Source organism: Neltuma alba, unplaced genomic scaffold (assembly GCF_004799145.2).
Source record: "Neltuma alba isolate B1F8T4 unplaced genomic scaffold, ASM479914v2 tig00013501_pilon, whole genome shotgun sequence".
NCBI lineage: Eukaryota > Viridiplantae > Streptophyta > Magnoliopsida > Fabales > Fabaceae > Neltuma > Neltuma alba.
This window is the reverse complement of record NW_021637727.1, coordinates 1-18,033: the sequence shown is the minus strand read 5'-3', so window position 1 is coordinate 18,033 and position 18,033 is coordinate 1. Positions and strand designations below refer to the sequence as shown.

The window sequence follows — 18,033 nt, the reverse complement described above, 5'->3', positions numbered from 1 at the left end:
CATTAAAAACAAGTTTAAATAAACGATCTTTTGTTTTTTGGCTTTGATGTGTAAGGTTCAAGGCTCCAAGCTCTATCCAAAAATAATGTTGGCTATTTATGAAAACCAAGAAGCTCCCATTTTATGGATTTTCTATTTTCTTACAATGAACATGATAGTTCTTATTCCATATAGTTCAATCAAATTTCCAATAGTATTATCAAAAACTCCACAGAACTAATGTGTTTTTGTCTTTCTAACCTGTTTTCCATTTCCTGCTGTTAAAAATTAAAAAAAAATTGAACAAAATAATGTCAAGAGATTGGGCTTTATCAAGAGAAATGCTATTAAACTAAAACGGGCCCACACTATAATGGGGCTGGGCCCATTGTGGGCTTCTTCTGCCCCACAATGAATCTTGAAGACCCCATTTCTTCAACCCAAAGACACTGACCCGCTTGCCCAAAAATGGTGGTCCTGTATTCAACTTTATTTTCGGTTGGGAGAATTTCACTGTAGGTGTAGGGACTGAACTAAAGTCCGCTTCTTTAATATAAAAACTAATTAAAAATTAAATTTATTTATAAATATAAAATCTCAATTTATTTTATTTTTTAAGTCTATAATATTTTATCTAAAATATTCTTATTGATTATGAAGAGTTTCTATCCGGGGAAATTTTTAATGCATATGATTAAAAAAGATTATTTAGGAAAGCCAACATATATATATTATGATTAACTAATTCAATTATTTTTTTTAGTTATTTAGTTGTTATATTAAAAAACCGAAATAGTATTTTGTTAGTTGATTACCAAAATGTCCTTCACTTACTGTGGAGAAAAAAGGCATCCCTCCAGGCTCCGACGCAGACACTGGCAATTATATACTGGCCATTTTCATTTCATCCAATCAAATCTAAATTTTGATGAGGAGGATTGGCTACTGAAATGTGGTTGGATATCTATAAATATTTGTTTTTTTAAATAGTTTCTGCACATTCCAATTTGCCACTAGTGGGAGAGTTATGATCACGCTCATGAATTCATATCAATATATCTGTACCTAATAATTTTTTTAAAAAAAAAGGAAGTTATAAATAGGTCACACGATAGACATATTTACAATTCAGCCATGCAAATCTAATGAGACAGGTCATACGGCATTTGAGTACTCCTCCGGTCCTTATTATAAGACCCAATTTGACTTTTTATTTGGTCCTAATTATAAGACCCAATCCATTTTATCTCTTATATTTATGCATTTTTTCCAAGATAATCCTTCTAATAATGATAGTTTTAGCCAGTATACTTAATTAGCAAGGATATTTTAGGAATGACAACACTTATTTATTATAAATAACCAACTTAACTTACTTCCTTAATCTCCTCAAATAAGTCAATTGGGTCTTATAATTAGGACCGGAGGAGTATCATTTTTTACACATGCAAGAAACAAAACTACCCCTTGTTCAATTTTTTTGATACGCCTATTTAATTGGATTAAATTTGAGCCAAATCATGTTTAATTGGGAAAGGCTCTTTATAGGCATTTTCTGTATTTAGGAGGTGTTTGGATGAAAACCAAACCATGATTTTAAAAATGTTTTTACGGTATACGAGGCAAATATATAGAGGAGTTTGCCTTGTTTTGAGGAAAAGTGATTTTGAGAAGCACTTTTTAGTACTTCCAAACACCCCTTTAGACAGATTCAAATTCAAGAGCTTATGTTTAATCCTACCATTAAAACCAAGGCTTATTGGTACCCTTTATTCAAATTTTACATATAAACTTATAAGTCAAATTTCTAGACTTGCAACTTAGAACTCCTAAATCTATGAGTGAATTTGCGTAAGTTTTGTATTATTTAAAATACATTTTAAAGATATTTATTACATTTAACAAATTTTAATACAAGTTTTTAATCCACTGAATTTAATTATTTGTAATTGAAAAGAATTGAAAGGAGCACTATGAAAGGAATTAGCTTCCATTAATGTTTCTATAATGTCTAACCATCTTTTCAAAATAAAATTATAGATTAAAATATAAATTTATTTTAAAAGTTTTCACTTAAAAGTATAGTTTGGATGCAAAATTTAAAACCATGACAGTTTTTTTTCTATCATTAAAAATGTTAAAAGTTACTAATCATTATTCTAACAATCAATATTAATTTAATGTTAGGGAATAAATCTTTTATGACAAGTCTGCATCAAAAAATTTTTTTCAGATGTCCTATTTAAGTATTTAAGTAAAAGCTTTCAAAATAAATTTATTCTTTTTAATTCAAAAATTATTGACTTTTTTTACCCCAAAGGAAGGTGTGAAGGGCACCTGTGATCAGCGCATGTGCGCATTGCAGCCCTGCAACGCCGTGGCGACAGTTTAAAAACCCAACGATAGTAATTGACCTCGAGATGTCATTAAAATGCCCCAAACAACCTCATTGCTATTATTAGTTGATCACCCATTAATTAATTCCTTTGTCGCCATACGTTTGAAATTTGTGCTTGTCTTTTTCTGGTCTTTTGGCAAGAAAAAACAAAAAACTTTTTCCATTTGTCGATTTCCTCTGTCCATTTTTCTCTTCCCTTGCCCACTGTTCTGCGTTGAGTTTTGTTTTTTTGCGGGGTGGGTGTTTTCTTGGCCTGTGGTTTGTCTTCCTTCTGAGACAAACCCACCCGTCCATGCGCATATTCACGCCCAATCCCAATCAATATCTCTGTCTCTTTCTCCCTCTGGTTCTTGTTGAAGGAAAAAATTTCATCTTCCTTTGATTCCCTCTTATTCCTGGGTCTTGTCTCTGCCTCCACGCAATAGTACGGTTCTTCTTTTCTTTTTGGATTGCCCCACCTCCACTTTCCTTAATGCGAAAGGTCCTTTTCTTTTTGGGATTGCCTTCTTTTGGGGGGTTACTTTAGGGTTTTCTGATCCTCGAGTGATTAGCTTCTTCTGGGGTTTGATTTCTCCGTAATTTTTCGAACAATTCCGTGTTTATCTCAATCTGTTAGGACAGCTTTCTTCGCGAAATGGTAATTCTTTCCTGATTTCCGTGTCTAGGGTTTGTTCATGTTTCTAAGAATGTTGAGTTTCAGAAACACCTACCGGTTCTTCCTACCCAGAATCAGCTTACCTGTATATATGAGCCACCAGTGTTGTAAGCCTTAGGTGAGGATTATTTGTCTCGTTCGAGGTTCCCTTTGAAACATGGGTTGTGTCCATGGCAAGTGTTGTCGCGGCTACATTCCGCCGTCGGAGTGTGGTGGTACTAGCAGCTGCCGCGGACTCGGCCCTCGCCGTCGCCAAAGGAAACACAAATTTACTCAAAGTTCATTGAAGTTTGCTCCTGTTCCTTCCCACAACTACGTTTTAGAATACTCGTTTCTCACACAGCAAGGATACTACCCTGATTCACCTGATAAAGAAAACCAGGATACTTTCTGTATTAGGACACAGATTCAAGGTAACCCAAACGTCCATTTTCCATTTTCGGTGTCTATGATGGGCATGGTCAATGTGGTAGCCAGTGTTCGAATTTTGTTAGGGATAGGTTGATAGAAACATTATCAAATGACCCTGCATTGTTGGAGGACCCCGGTAAAGCTTATACTTCAGCATTCTTGGCAACGAATTACCAATTACACAACAGTGATATTGATGATTCTATGAGTGGCACTACTGCAATCACAGTGCTTGTTGTTGGGGACACACTTTATGTTGCTAATGTTGGTGATTCCAGAGCGGTGCTGGCAGTAAAGGATGGGAATTGCATCGTTGCTGAGAACTTGTCTAATGATCAGACACCGTTTCGGAGAGATGAGTATGAGAGAGTGAAACTTTTGGGTGCAAGGGTGTTGAGTGTTGATCAGGTGGAAGGGCTAAAGGATCCGGATGTCCAAACATGGGGTGATGAAGAGAGTCAGGGAAGCGATCCTCCAAGGTTGTGGGTTCCAAATGGGATGTATCCTGGAACTGCATTTACAAGGAGTTTAGGGGATAGTTTGGCAGAGACTATTGGTGTCATTGCTACTCCAGAAGTGTCAGTGGTTCGGCTGACACCTAATCATCTTTTCTTTATTGTGGCAAGTGATGGCATATTTGAGTTCCTATCAAGCCAAACTGTTGTTAACATGGTACGGCATGCAACTTGTTTTCGTGGTAGTTCTTTTGGTCCTTTCAATGTCTTCAAGTTACGAAGTATTTTTGTTGAGATAGTAGTTTATGCTGTTGACCAATTTTTATTAGTTGAATAGTTGAATTTGACTTGTCTGCTGTCAGTGGAAGTCTTGTGACATTTGTTAATGGCTCACTATTAAAGGCTTGAAAACATTGATGCATAGATATATCCTCCCCTAATCAAATGTTTTTGGCAACTTTAGGTTTCTCATTAAGGATCGCTGGGGGATATTATTTTAGACCATGCTTAAGCCAGTAAAGCTTACATGATAAGCTCTCTTCTCACAGTAGTGCTTATGTATAGTGGAACCTGGCTTGTAGTCATTATATAAAGTTCATAGTTGAAATGCTATGTACTTTGTTGTTACCTCCTTCATAATTTCTCTTGATAAATTCTGATACTTTTATAATGTAGGCAGCAAGCTACACAGATCCTGGTGAAGCATGTGCTGCCATTGCTGGAGAGGCATATAAACTATGGTTGGAACATGAAAACCGAACAGATGATATAACAATTATCATAGTTCAGATCAAAGGCCTATCTAATGTATGGATTACTTGAACAATTCAAGGGCTTCTTTTAATTTTAATGTTTTTATTCTTGCATATAGGTTTTTATGAATATGTTAAATAAATCTTGTATGCCCATCAATATTTTTGACCACCTAAGAAAATACAGATGGCAAGAAAACGACTTTTTATTGTGAAAATTCTCCTGGGTCGGTATTCTAAGCTAGTAATTTGCTATCGTGCATTTATTGTATATTGTATGCCCACTAATATTTGTTTTGATCATTTAGGCAGGTACGTCTGGAGTTGGAGTAGATAATATTAATGTTAGTACGGCAACGCGGGCAAGGAGAGGAACTTCTGAAGTATCTACTACCACTTCATCGGATGTTTATTGTTCTGTGAGGAGTGAGCTCTCTGATCAACAGTGCTGTCAGAACGTAGTTCAATGAGAAGCCCAGCTATAATTGTCCCATCTCCATCATGCCAAAGACCGGTTGAAGAGGTTAGTGCCTTTTTTTGTTTTTTTGGTGTCTTCTGATTATGATCCCTAGTATAAGTGTCGGTGACCACTTCAGTTCAAAACTTAGATTGGTTGAGTAAGGGCTCAGAACTAGTTTATTACAATATCCCCAACACTAAGTCCTTCCCTTTCCATTTACAGTGATTGAAGAGAGGCTTTATGGAAGCTTCATCAAGTTTTGTTGTAATTTCTCCCACGTGGTAGGTTTCTTCATTCTGTTTTACTCTTTTGAATTACTGTTGTATATTTACTGGCTCCATATGAGTCATATTGCAAGTTTCAAATGGTGGCTTGATTCTTCCATTGACTCAAATATAGGTATTAGAGCTGCTATGCTGTCAAAAGTGATCTTGCCCTCTTTGGAAGACCATTTCTACTTGTAATACGATCCATTCATTTCCAAGAATAAAAAGTTATATGAATGGCTTATCTTATGTAAGCTTCAGTTTTAATTCAATATATTTGTTGCCTTTTACCAAGAAAAATGCTGACTCTATTTTTATTTTTTAGGCAACTGAAGGTTCCTGCTTTGAGGAGCATATCTTAGGCAGCTGAAGGCTTCCATTTTGGAATGTAGAAAGCTGAACTGGTCAATGTTAATTTTTTTCTATTTCAGATTATAGAACCACATGAGAAGCACACAAAGCCAGTTTCCTGGGATGGCTCTGCCCCTCCAGATTTTAACATTGAGAGGGAACCTAAAGACAATTCGGGATTAAGGAGGAAGGGTCAGATCAAGGTAAAGAATTTGACATGTTTCATATTGAGTTCTCCAATGAAAATATTAAATCCAAGTCCTCTTTTGGCGAAAAAAATGATTCACGTGATGCTGAGCTGTAATAATATTACTTGGGATGTTTTCATTGGAGGACTTGATAACAAAACATGTAGAAATTGCTTAGAGATTTTCCGGGAAAAGGAACTTATGCAGCACACTGGGTGCTTACAAACTGAGGAAACTCAAACACACAAGGTGGCAAACTGGGTCGGCAGAACTGCCTTTTTTTAGCATCCAAAGCAGATCCATGTTCTCTCAGTGCAGATGCTGGATCGGCTCCATTGTTGTGTGAATCAGAACAATATCTGCGTTTTTTATTTGCATTGCAAGATCAATTCCATGTAAAATGCCGAATTATTAATTTTCCTTTCCTTGGGTAGGTGAAGGAATCAAGTTTTCAATCCAACACATTTTGGATATTTTTTTTCCACGTCTCTCTACTAGATTCATTGATGCCTTGTGGCCTTCCAAAATGTTGAATTCTCAGTGTTGACAATAAATAAGTTCTTTTACATTATCAGTTTGTTAAACGGGATTAAAAAAATTACTTGTAATAGTATAGAAGCAGTATGGAATTAAGGAATTAATCTCTCTCTCTCTCTCTCTCACAAATCTGTGCAGCTCTGAAATGCCTTGTTAAATGAATCATCATCAATACATCTGACAAAATTATACTTGTCACCTGTGTATATTGCGGTTATTTCGAAAAGTCCGCTCCAATTTGCATATAATCAATGATTTATAGATACGCATAATCTCAGCGAAGCGATGAAACTAGATCAGTGGATATCAAACAAGCGTCGTCTCATATGATTTAATTAGTCGCTTCAACTAATGATTTGACAGTTGAATTAGTGATTCGTTGATCCAATTCTTGCTTCATTTCCCGCATAAGATTAGCGAGCATTTACCTTGGCTTCGTTTTTTTAACTCCTTTGGAGTTTTCATTCTCGTACAAGCTACAAACCTTGGCTCCCCAACCCAGGAGTAGCCATGGATTCTGAATGCCGTATGCTGCTTATTTTGGCACACTTCAAAAGCAGCTAAACAAAATGATTTTATACTGATCAAGACAAAACCCTTGTCACCTACTTACCTATATACTGGAAAATCACTTTTAAAAAACTAATCCAAACACTACTAAATTCATCTAAATTCAGGTTTATGTCGATCAAGAATTAGTGGTTATCATTTGTATTATAGTTGCATTTTGTACATGAGTTGAGACAGACAGGAGGGTAGATAAACATGATATTCTCATTTTCTGGACAAAACTGCCTAAAAACACGCTTTGGGTTAACATATATTCTTATCCTCCCTCTTTTTTCTTCTTTTGACGCAATTCCCTCTATATATTGGTCCAGCGTAATGTAAAATACAAGCATCACAAAATCATTAAGCAGATCAGAAGTACAGAGAAAGCTTCTCATCTATGACATTCTGCAGCAAATTGCACTGCTCCAGTAGTCTGCTTAACTTCTCAGCTTCGCTGTTTGCTTTGCCATTTGTTAGGACTTCACTTCTAGCATTGTCTAATCCATGTGAGGAAACTGTGTTATCAACGCTGGGCAGTTCATCCATTGCAGAATCCCTCAAATCACCTGGGCTAACAGTTTCATTCATCACATCATCTGTGTTCTGTGAAAGTTGAAGAGGCCTTGATTGACTCTTCATGAGGATAGGAGAGCCACATCCAACTTCAATTATCTCATCCAAAGACGCACTTTGATAAAATAATGAAGGCGAATTAGCTTCAAAGTTCACATCCATATCTGAACTCGGAGGAGAAACGCGAGTCTGTTCTGATATGTAAGCTGAAGAGACTTCGCCACTGGATAAACTCATCAATCTCCAATTGAAGATTCGACGGAAGATCATGGTCCACTGCGGAACTATATGGTAATTTGAGCCGCAAAGCTCGAGTCTAGCACATGACTGCAGCATGACATGTGCCTCTTTTGTTGCCAATGGGACTCCCATGATCTTACTAGTATCGGTCAGGTAATGAATCAAGCTACTTTCAAGCCTTAACCTGAGGTTCTCAATGTCATGTTTTGCTTTAGAGCCAACGGCCAACCAGGATAGATCATCACCAAACGAGGGGAGCTTGCAATCTTGGAAAGCCCTGATGATTTGTCCTATTTTTGGATTGGAGCTCCAACCTGATGGTGGCAAGTAGTTTTTCAGCAATATATCCTCATAACTAGACTGGTCAAGCATACCAATCTCAGGACACGGCCAACCAGCAGGATTTGCATTAGCAGCAGCAACAATCTCCTGTAATGATCGATCTAAAGCTTCATTGAACACTGAGATACAGTCAGTAGGACCCAACCTCGAGTTATTGGAGCTACACAGTACCCTCAACAAGGAACTATGATAGGTATGAACAAGTTCTCGCACTCTCACATACTGTAGGGCGGGCTGCAAGGGTGACTCTCCTGCCAGCCACTCCAGCCCCTCTCTTAATCGTCTGTCACTGAAAAATCCACCCAAGTGTTCTATCTGTTGATTCTCAATAGGGAAGACAAAGCAGAAAGCCACTAACGCGGGATTTATCAATATCATCAAGGCCCAGTTCATTAATTATAACAGGAGAAAATCCTTTATCATATGAACCACATAAGATCAGAAGGGGTAAGTGAGCACCAGTGGGAATTGACGTGAGAATATTATGGAGTTGAACTCTTTGAAGTTTCCATGGGATGCTCTCAGATACAAGAAATAAAACTGCACTTGCCCCAGATACTGTTTCATCTCCACACAGAAAGATGTGTCCCTAATTACAGAGAAGCAGCAAATAGGATCAGCACCACATTGCCCAGGAACCCATTTCTTCCATATTGTCAGGCCAGGAAGAAAATAACCACATCCTCGTCACAGGAAGGCATGAGCTTTGAGATCAACCACGAGCCTGCTGCACCCATTTTAAGTCCTTTGTCCGCCTGAGAACAGAGGATAATTTTCCAGCACAAACATTTGACACCTGAGTTTCTTCTTCGTAGTATGTCACCGGCCATTTCTGAAATATTAAGTCTTGCCCAGGACTTTTCCTGCTTTTCGTATCTCTCTCTCACGGCTTCATCAACGTCAAACTTGTCAAAGTTGCTTGGTTGCTACATAGAGAGTAAAAAAGATAAGGAAGTCAGTACATTATACTAAGTTAAGGATCGGTAAAGGTCTTGATAGTTATGTAAAAGTTATATATATACACAAACATAAATTGGAGCAAAAATAAAGAGGGGAAAAGTGCCAATAAAGGGGTCACTAAATCATAATCAGCCCTACAAGAAAACTCTCACTAACCCTGCAGCTAATGTAAAAAGAAAATGCACAGCAGAATTGGTTTAAATTCACGCTTAGCAATCTTACACCAATGTAATGTCGTATAGGTGGTCCCAGTGACAACGACTCCAATGCAGCATTTGCTGCAAATTCCCTTTGTTCACGTAGCATCCTCAACTTTGACGTCCGTCTCTTCCATAACCTGACAGGGTAGACATATAAAATAGATTGACTTCAAACAAGTAACAAACATAACAAATGCAAGTTAGGTAACAAAAAAATAGGCAACAAAACAAGGCTAGAAAACCTTAAGAATAGCTTGAGCTTAGCTGCAGAAATTTCTTCATCTAGATCATTTTCTTCAGCTTCGTCAATTTCATCTTCGTTTACTTGGTTAACGAGTAGAGGTTCATCTTGAGATGCACCTTGGGGCACAGTATCAGCCACAGAAAAATGAAAGCCATATCCTCTTGAACTTTCTGATGGAGACAGTTTTGTCACACTCTCAAGGAGCCTTCCATCCAGCTCTGAATGAAAGATTCTCTTAGGAGAGCTTGTGAATATAGCATCAGAGTTAGTACGCTTAGTAAGTACAGATCTGGTTGGCTGTGGTTCAGGTATACCACGATTAAAGAAGCCAATTGGTGACGAAAAAGGCATAGTAAAACTATGATCAGTTTCACTATGTTCAACTGCAATGGGCATTTCCTGAAATTTCCTTCCAGATCTACCATCCTTTGGGGACAAAATAGCTTCAGAGTCGGCCATTTCTTCATCAACCTTCTCAATTGAACTAACTTCTTTGACAGATTGTTGCTCATTCTCATACTTCTTCTGTATCTGGATCTTGTTTGTTGTCTCAACAGGTGGCAATACAACTTGATCTGAGGGTGTGAAACATCTTCTATTATCGTTTCTGACCTTTTCTTGTGAACTAGTTTGGAACACTTGGTGGGATAATCATTATCAATATTGAGAAATGGCCCTTCCCTCACCATATATGGTTCTTCAAATGTTTTCACCAAGAACCCATGATACTCTAGCAGGCCGTCTATGTCCTCATCCTATGTTTGGTGACAAATCCACATGTAAGACGACGTCGGAAATCCTTCCACCCAATGCCCTCCTCAAGACAAAAGGAAAGAATGAAGAGAAAAAGCATTTCTCCAAGTCAAAGCAAGAAAATTACCTCCATAGCAAGCCAGTTAGCAACATGCGAAACAGGGAGACCTTGGTTATTTTGCAAACCAGCATGTAAAGAACCAAGTGCCTGGGTACGCAACTGGTGAAGATGACAAAGCATATAAAAAAAATGAGTTTGATTCACCATAAGAGAAAATTAAATAACAGTTATTTAGACAATGCAAAAAGTGAAATCAATGAACTTAACTGGGTTTTTTTGTTGCTTTTTTTGTTGGGGGGGGGGTTCATGCTTAGTATTTCTTTTGGTAATTAAGTATAGTTTGTTTTTCATGCATCAAATGATTAATTTCATAGAGCAAATAAACCATATACGTCTCATCCTAGAAAAAGAAAATGCACTAGCTTGCCTTCAATTAAGTAGCACTTTCCAAGAGCACCTGTATGTATTCATCCACTTAAGTTAGGGAAGTGCATGCAGAGTCTACAAATATTACCCTAGGTTCATGGTTTGTTTTGAGCCCCATAACACATTATGCAATTCACTAAACACAAAAAGTAACAATGATACATACCTTTGCAAAGTGAGCATGCATTAGACACGCTTGAAGATAACTTGCCTTTCTAGCAAGCCGAAAGAAGGCAATAAAATTACCAGTTCGGCAAGCCCTGCACAGGCAAAGGAAAAATAATGATCAGACTGGAAACATAATAGCCAAGTAAATTAACTTCGGTGGAAATTACAACCTTGCTACTTTGCGGGCAAACAGAACTTCTGGAGTCTGCCTGGTCTCAGGAGTCATCTTAGCAAGATCAAGAGAGAGCTCTGCCGGTTCAACCTAGCAGAACTAGTTTTCACCAATCTATCTATTATCATATAGAAACCTTAAAGATGATTTACTATACAGATCACTTACTTTATAACCAGGATGCTTGTCCAATTTAAGGAGAGCATAATAGCCTCGAAACTCCTTCTCTGTTGGCACATTTATTCCCTTCTTTCTGTGATCATCATACATCTGAAACAAGTCTACTGAAGTTTTGTTCATCTGTTCAATGTTCAGGTGAGCATCAAATCCTTCTGAAAAGCCCTCCCCTTTTGTGTATTCACATAATTCATGCATTGCAACTATGTGTAATCTTATCTGAAATCAGAGCAACCAGCAGCTTCATTAATATTTAAAATCAAATATGCTTCATTTATATACCACCTAACAGATGCATTTCTTGACTAAGCTAGCAGAATTTCCAATAAATGAATGCTTTTTGCAGCAGACGTTATCTTAAATTATAAAAACCCATAAGCGCCCCAAGCAGAACTACGTCAAAAGAAGAAACTTCATCACAATTCAGAAAAAAGACCAGGATTTGCACAAGATTTTTTGGCCAACACAATATTTGCACGTTAGAAGAAAATAATACAAGGTCCAGAATTGGTGCAACAAACAGAGACTCAGGAACAATCTCTGAGACCCCAGAAACACAAAAGCTGTATAGAACCAAGAGGAAAATAAACCTCACCCAGGATGAGGAATCAATTTTGAAGCCAAATCAAACAAATATAAGCATGATTTAGAATAAGTAGCTTAGACTGATAATAGAAGAGTAATTTCATAGTCCACAACTAGCCTCTCCCACAAAATCCATGAGCATTATGTGCTGCTATAATTTGATTGGTCATTTTACAAGATGTGAATGACTTATTCTGTTACTACGCAGTACACCTAATGGATATTGAACCCATGATCTTTAAACTGCAGTCTAACATATTAATTGCCACTAGAACCAAAGACTAATGGACATGTATGCAACAAAAAGGCATTAACATTATTCAAAGAAGAAAGCACCATTTGTTCCAACATAGCTATAGCCCCTTGGTTGAAAATGTGCTGCATCCTCAGGTCCATCCTAATTGCCCTCATCCGGTCCCACAAGAAGTTATACATGCCAAGAAACCTTTCATCATACGGCTGATCTAGCAAATCAAGCAGGTAATCAATTGTTTTCTGAAGAACAGGCATAGGCCGAATCAAGCTTGCTTCCCTCTCTGCTGTCCTATTATACTGCCATGTTTCACCCCATTAATGAATATTATTAAAGAATATTTATAATAACCTCCCAAAAAGAGCAATGAGTGCTTCATAGAAAATGACAGTTACATGATAATTACCTTCTTAACTGCAAGAACTCTGCTGGTTACATTTCTATCCCATCCACTCGTTCATACTGATCAAGATCCCCTTTCCTTTCACGCTCTGCCCTCTCTGACTCTGAAAAATGAACAAATAAAAAAAAAAAACATTCCCTTCTTTTCCCCAGAAAATAGTACACTTGTTGGCTTTCGACAAAATGAACTACTCTCTCCAATATGATCTTTCTAACAACAAATTAGAAAAAGACTTTAACAGCATGAAATTGTTTCATTTGCAGACTGGGTATATGAGATAGAAACTTTTGTGATTAATGGATATACAGTTTCTATAAAAAAAAAAAAAAAGAATATCAGATAGAACCAAAATATAGAAGTTCTAACAAATTTTCTTTTAGATTTAAAACCTGAGAAATATACCAGGACACATATCTGGACATAAGCCAATAATTATGTTGGACGTCTTGAGGCCTTCAGAATCAGACAAAGCATGGCCATTAGCAACATTGACAGTTGGTTGTATAGAATGGCCACCATCATATTTTTCCTCTGACAGAGATTGTTCATTTCTACTTGCAGAAGCCTTCCTGTCTGCAGTATCAGAATCACTCTGCTCAGATTTGCCTAGATCCACCTTGAACCGAGCTAAACGCTTTGCCTTGGCTAACATTTCGCTAAAAGAAACAATAAGAATGAAGACCATCAAAGACATAATGTGATGACAAAGAACCTCCATAGTGAAAAACGATGGCACCAATGTACCTAATAACTTACCGTTCAGAATTGTCATTTGAGGAGTTGATTTTTCCTTCAAGAGTTTTATCACTTGAAGATATTCGAGGAGGTGATCTTGTTCTTTTAGGAGTAGAGGAACTGATGGAGCTGTTTAATGCAGCTTCGGAAACTGTAGCAGGTGGTGAAGATTTTTTATAGACTTGTGCGTGAGGGCCACTCCTTATAATGCTAGACGTATTTCCCAAATTAGGAGGAGATGAAGGCCTGAAATGGAAACCAGAGAACAGGTTATCTATATGTACATGCTGTTTTATTCTTTCAAGTGAGATATAAATAATAATGTATGCTAAAAAGCATTGCAACTCAAGAAAGTCAATCTTATCATTTTCCTTTAAACACCAACTCTCATGAGCTTGATAGTTCTCATAAGGTAGCCACAATGTTCCTGTGTATAAATTCTCTCTCACAAACTATCTTGATAGTTCAGGGCCTTTACGATATATCTGCAACAATTTTTTTAATAATAGCATCTGTGACTTTTAATGAAGCCAATAGAGTCTTCATTGATGTACATTGGTCACATCTAAAAAACACATCTGGTAAGGAGGTTTTAACTCAAAAATTCTTTATACCTCCTCTTTCAGCACAAATGACCTTGTCAGACAACAAGTCCATTTCAATCCAACCTATAGATACTGATAGCACTCCAACATGTAACCAAACGCTTATGAAAGCGCCTTAAATAAATTGAAATTTATTATTCACACCTTCGGATCCGCATATAATTAAATGCTTCCTAGGAATTTACAAGCATGTGAATATTCTTTAGGATTTCATACTGCTATAGGGAATCTAGATTAAAGATCAAATGCACTGGGGTCATAACTCTACATAACTCAGATACATTTAGAACTCTGACAACTTATGCAAGTTATAAATAAGAACCATGTAGGATCACAAAAAATAATGTGATTTACCTCATCAAATCTTTCTGAGCAACAGTATAATTATGCTGCAAAACTTCGTTAGATTTGACTAATGGCAAAGGAGGGGACCTAGTTCTGACTTGATAGCCATTAACTTCACTCACAAAACCCCGAGGATTATGAGAAACAACCTGGGTTGAGACCAAGGATTGGACCTGATGTTCCGGTGAGCTGGTATAACTGCCTGATAGACTGGCCAGGTTACCCAATGTACCGGAAGCTACAGCTGGCCTACATACATAACAAGAATAACTTCAGGAAAAGAACATGGAAGGCATTTAAGACATCCGAGGTAGTAAGAAAGCATTGTCCATGCAAGAAAGCCAGCAAATGGCAGGCAGCCTATATAAGTTTATAAACAACTTGAGACAATATTTAAGTCAACAATAAATAGGACTATCTTTAGACCAATTTAGTACAACATTCCTCCTCAGCGCTTGCATATTTAGTCTTGTAAAATGAAAGGAGCCTGAAACAAGGGTTTCCCCACTTTTCTTAATAGTTCAGTAAGATGATTCACAAAGAACATAAAACCCTGACATCAGCTTGAACCATGAAAAGGAGTCATTGATAAATGATCTGAGACTAGTAGGCAATATAGGTAGCCAAAGAAACTGATTCTAATCTTTCACTTGCCTTCTAAAAAAAATCCAGCTATTTAGAGTCTATCCTTACATCCTCCATATGAGGCAATAATGCAAAATTCCTGTTTCCCTCTGGCTTATCTAATAATCTTAAGAGATAATCAAACAACTCCTAGACAGTAATAAACTACAATATCCTTGAACAAAAATAAACACATAATTCTTCAACATTTTGTCTCACTCTGTAACCCAGTATCATAGGCTGGGGGGACTACCCAAGGGAAGTAAATTGAAAGCTTATAACAGATCTGCAAGTGAGTTGGACAACATGGCCAAGTAGAACAGATAGAAGCATGTCAGAGCCACCTACAGTAAGCATGTTCACGAATTTTCAAAGTTGTTTCAGAGAGGCGAACAATGTTAGAGGAATTGGTAACTGCTGAAGTTCTTGAATCATGATGCAAGTGTCTAGGTGCCTAATTGTGGTTTTCTTTAGTGTCTACTTTGTTTTTATTCGCAACAAACTGAAGCTTCTATAATCTTCAACTTGAGGGGCAGTGTTATAATAGTGTGATGGGTGGGATAGATATTGGCTGACACATTAGTGAACTGGCCTTGTGTTTATTGTATTGTATTATTCTTCATTTATTATAGGGACCCCACTGTCCGTGGAGAACCCACCCTTAAAAGAAAGATTATCCTTACATACCACACCAGTCAACCCCATATGGTGGCATCTCATACCATCTAGTCCCCATAGTAACTTAGATTTATTAAAATGAATAGACGCACAGGGAACTCACCAAAGTTGATAATTAATCCCATTCATCCTGTCTTATCTCCCTTTCTTTCACTCAAAGGAAGATTTCAACAATCATCAACTGAACTCAATGTTTTTCCTAGATCATGCAAATACAATATTGACCAGGGCATTGAGAATTGCCATATTTCAACAGGAGTAATAATGGCAAAACAAGGTTTAACAAGCTATGGAAAGCGAGAGCATTTCAGCATACAGAATAAGTGCTCATGAAGCACAAGCAAAATATTACAGAAGCATCTTTTGACAATTTACTGCACAACGATAGTGCCTAAATACAAGACAAGACTTCAATTTCAACAATACAAGATTTCAATATTAACTTTGTAAATCATATACAAGTGTACACACATAAACGACAAAAATACAGTGAATGCAAGGAGATGAAATAGAAAACCTAAAACTTACTGTTGAAGAGCAACAGAAGGCCGAAAACTCCGAACAGGTTGATAGCCTACAGGTACCAAAGGAGTTGATTGTGATTTCAGATGCAGTGACTGACTATGGCCATCAGTAAGCAAATTTGAGGTGCTGCTGCAATCAGCAAGTAAAGCAGAAGTTAAAGCCTCAAATAAATTAGAAAGGCAAATGAGATAAAGTCATCAACCAAAGTCATTTTTGGGGAACACAAGAGCCAAGAGCTTAAAGTATATGAGCAGCAGACTGTAAGTACAAAATGGCTTGAAGACAATACGACAAACTATCTCCCATCCCAATAATACCCCACATGCCAAATTGTACAGAAAGTAGGCATACAGAGAACAGACCTCAACAGATAATAAACATTAGTGACAATACCTCTTCATCTTTTTTCTTTTCGCATGTATGACAGATTTATACACATACTAATAGCACATTACATGTGTAAAAATTACTTACTACAAGATTCTCCAGATGTCAGGATTACCAAAGGGAATAGGCAATCAAGCCTGCTTACCTTGAACCACTTACGTCAGTCAAATCAATATAATATAAACTTGAATTCAAGAAATTGTGAAGTGATTAGCATGGTTATTAATATGTATTGAAAATACAGGCAATAGTGCATTAGCGTTGGCATTTCAAAACCTGGATTGGTATATTTTCAAGGCCAGTTTAGCACACAGAGGGGAATGGAAACCTTTCTATTGCATATAAAACAAGATATGTGATGCACGCGGCACACACAGAGCACCTATCATTTTTGACATTGTTTATCATTGTAATTAGGCGCAGGGATCATTTTCCAATCACATCCTCATTTCCTTTCCTTTTCATACTTAAGGAAACAGCCTATCAGTCTACACAATCGACAACTGAGTTCAGATTTAAATTAAGCAAAAAATTGAAGGAAAAAACCCCAGATACATAATATAGAGAAAAATAATGAAGATAAAATGATCTCACTTTCTCAGAACAGCTTGACCGGGGTACTTGGATGCATCATTGCCTGCATATGGTAAGGGAGGAGATCTGGTTTTTCTGGGTTTTGAGATCTAGAAACTCTGGCTGTAATGCCAGTGGTGGAATCCCGCGAGGCAGCAAGTGTTGTAATTGCTGCCAGATTTTCAGGAGCAGGGGCATCCAAATCTCTATAAAATAGTTTCTTCCCAGCACTGAAACCAGAAGACTCAGTGGATATAAAGACAATAAGTACTATCAGCAACGCAACATTTAGTAACAAATTATATCCACTCTAAGAGGATTTGGTCAAAGAAGGAACAAAGAATCGTTCTTTCGGAAAATAAAGCAACTGCTAAGGAAAAAGACCTGATCATATACTATAATACTTGTTAATATATGGACTTCAACTTGAGCTTTCACGACAATGCTTGCAACATACAACAAAGAGTGATCCCTACATAAACCGTTGCCGGAATCACAATCTCTTGAAGTAAAATGAAATTAGGGAGCTTCTCAGAATCGACATCATGTCAGTACTAAAACGAGAAGTCACGAAACAAAATCCTCAAATTTCCTACTGTGTCCCTATTCAACGTGCAAACTCTATCACCGCCTAATGTTTTTCAATAATTCGGGAAGAAGAAAAAAAAGATTCTCGATTTCAACTGGGTTTTCCCAAAAACTGACGGAGAATTAGTCGAATCCAAGATGAAACGGTCTTGAATATTTCAGGAAGACAAGGAAAAAGTAATGGAATTAACGAAATACCTGTGTCTAGGAGGTGACGGCGAAGTGGCATATGGAGAAGCTGGAGTTGCGAGAGAAGAAGACGGCGGACGGAGGAAAGTGTTAGTATGACCAAAGGCTGGTTGTGATTTGGGTGGCACAGAGGGCCCTGATTCCTTCCCAAATCCCGAATACGACATGATACTTCTTCCTTCTCCTTTTCGTCTATCGCATTTGTTCCAAACAAGAGAGGCTT

At 37.3% G+C, this 18,033-nt stretch overlaps 1 protein-coding gene and 2 pseudogenes across 1 annotated transcript; 1 reads left to right on the top strand and 2 right to left on the bottom strand.

Annotated features, from left to right (window-relative positions):
* Positions 1 to 2,893: 2,893 nt before the first annotated feature.
* On the top strand, positions 2,894 to 6,033 carry LOC114737853 (probable protein phosphatase 2C 35; annotated as a pseudogene).
* A 1,103-nt stretch (positions 6,034 to 7,136) lies between these two features.
* Positions 7,137 to 17,121, bottom strand: LOC114737852 (SAC3 family protein B-like; annotated as a pseudogene).
* On the bottom strand, positions 17,059 to 18,017 carry LOC114737855 (uncharacterized). The gene is made up of 2 exons (XM_028925840.1): positions 17,820 to 18,017; positions 17,059 to 17,263 (listed from the first exon to the last, which is right to left on the bottom strand). The coding sequence occupies exons 1-2, from the start codon at positions 17,975 to 17,977 to the stop codon at positions 17,059 to 17,061; spliced, it is 363 nt and encodes a 120-aa protein (XP_028781673.1). The 5' UTR covers positions 17,978 to 18,017.
* Positions 18,018 to 18,033: the final 16 nt, after the last annotated feature.

Excerpts from the sequence above, each read along its gene's own strand:
- LOC114737855 (XM_028925840.1), bottom strand. The coding sequence starts at position 17,977 with ATGTCGTATTCGGGATTTGGGAAGGAATCAGGGCCCTCTGTGCCACCC. Across the intron at positions 17,264-17,819 it reads CCGTCACCTCCTAGACACAG|TGCTGGGAAGAAACTATTTT; the intron begins GTATTTCGTTAA and ends TTCTGGTTTCAG.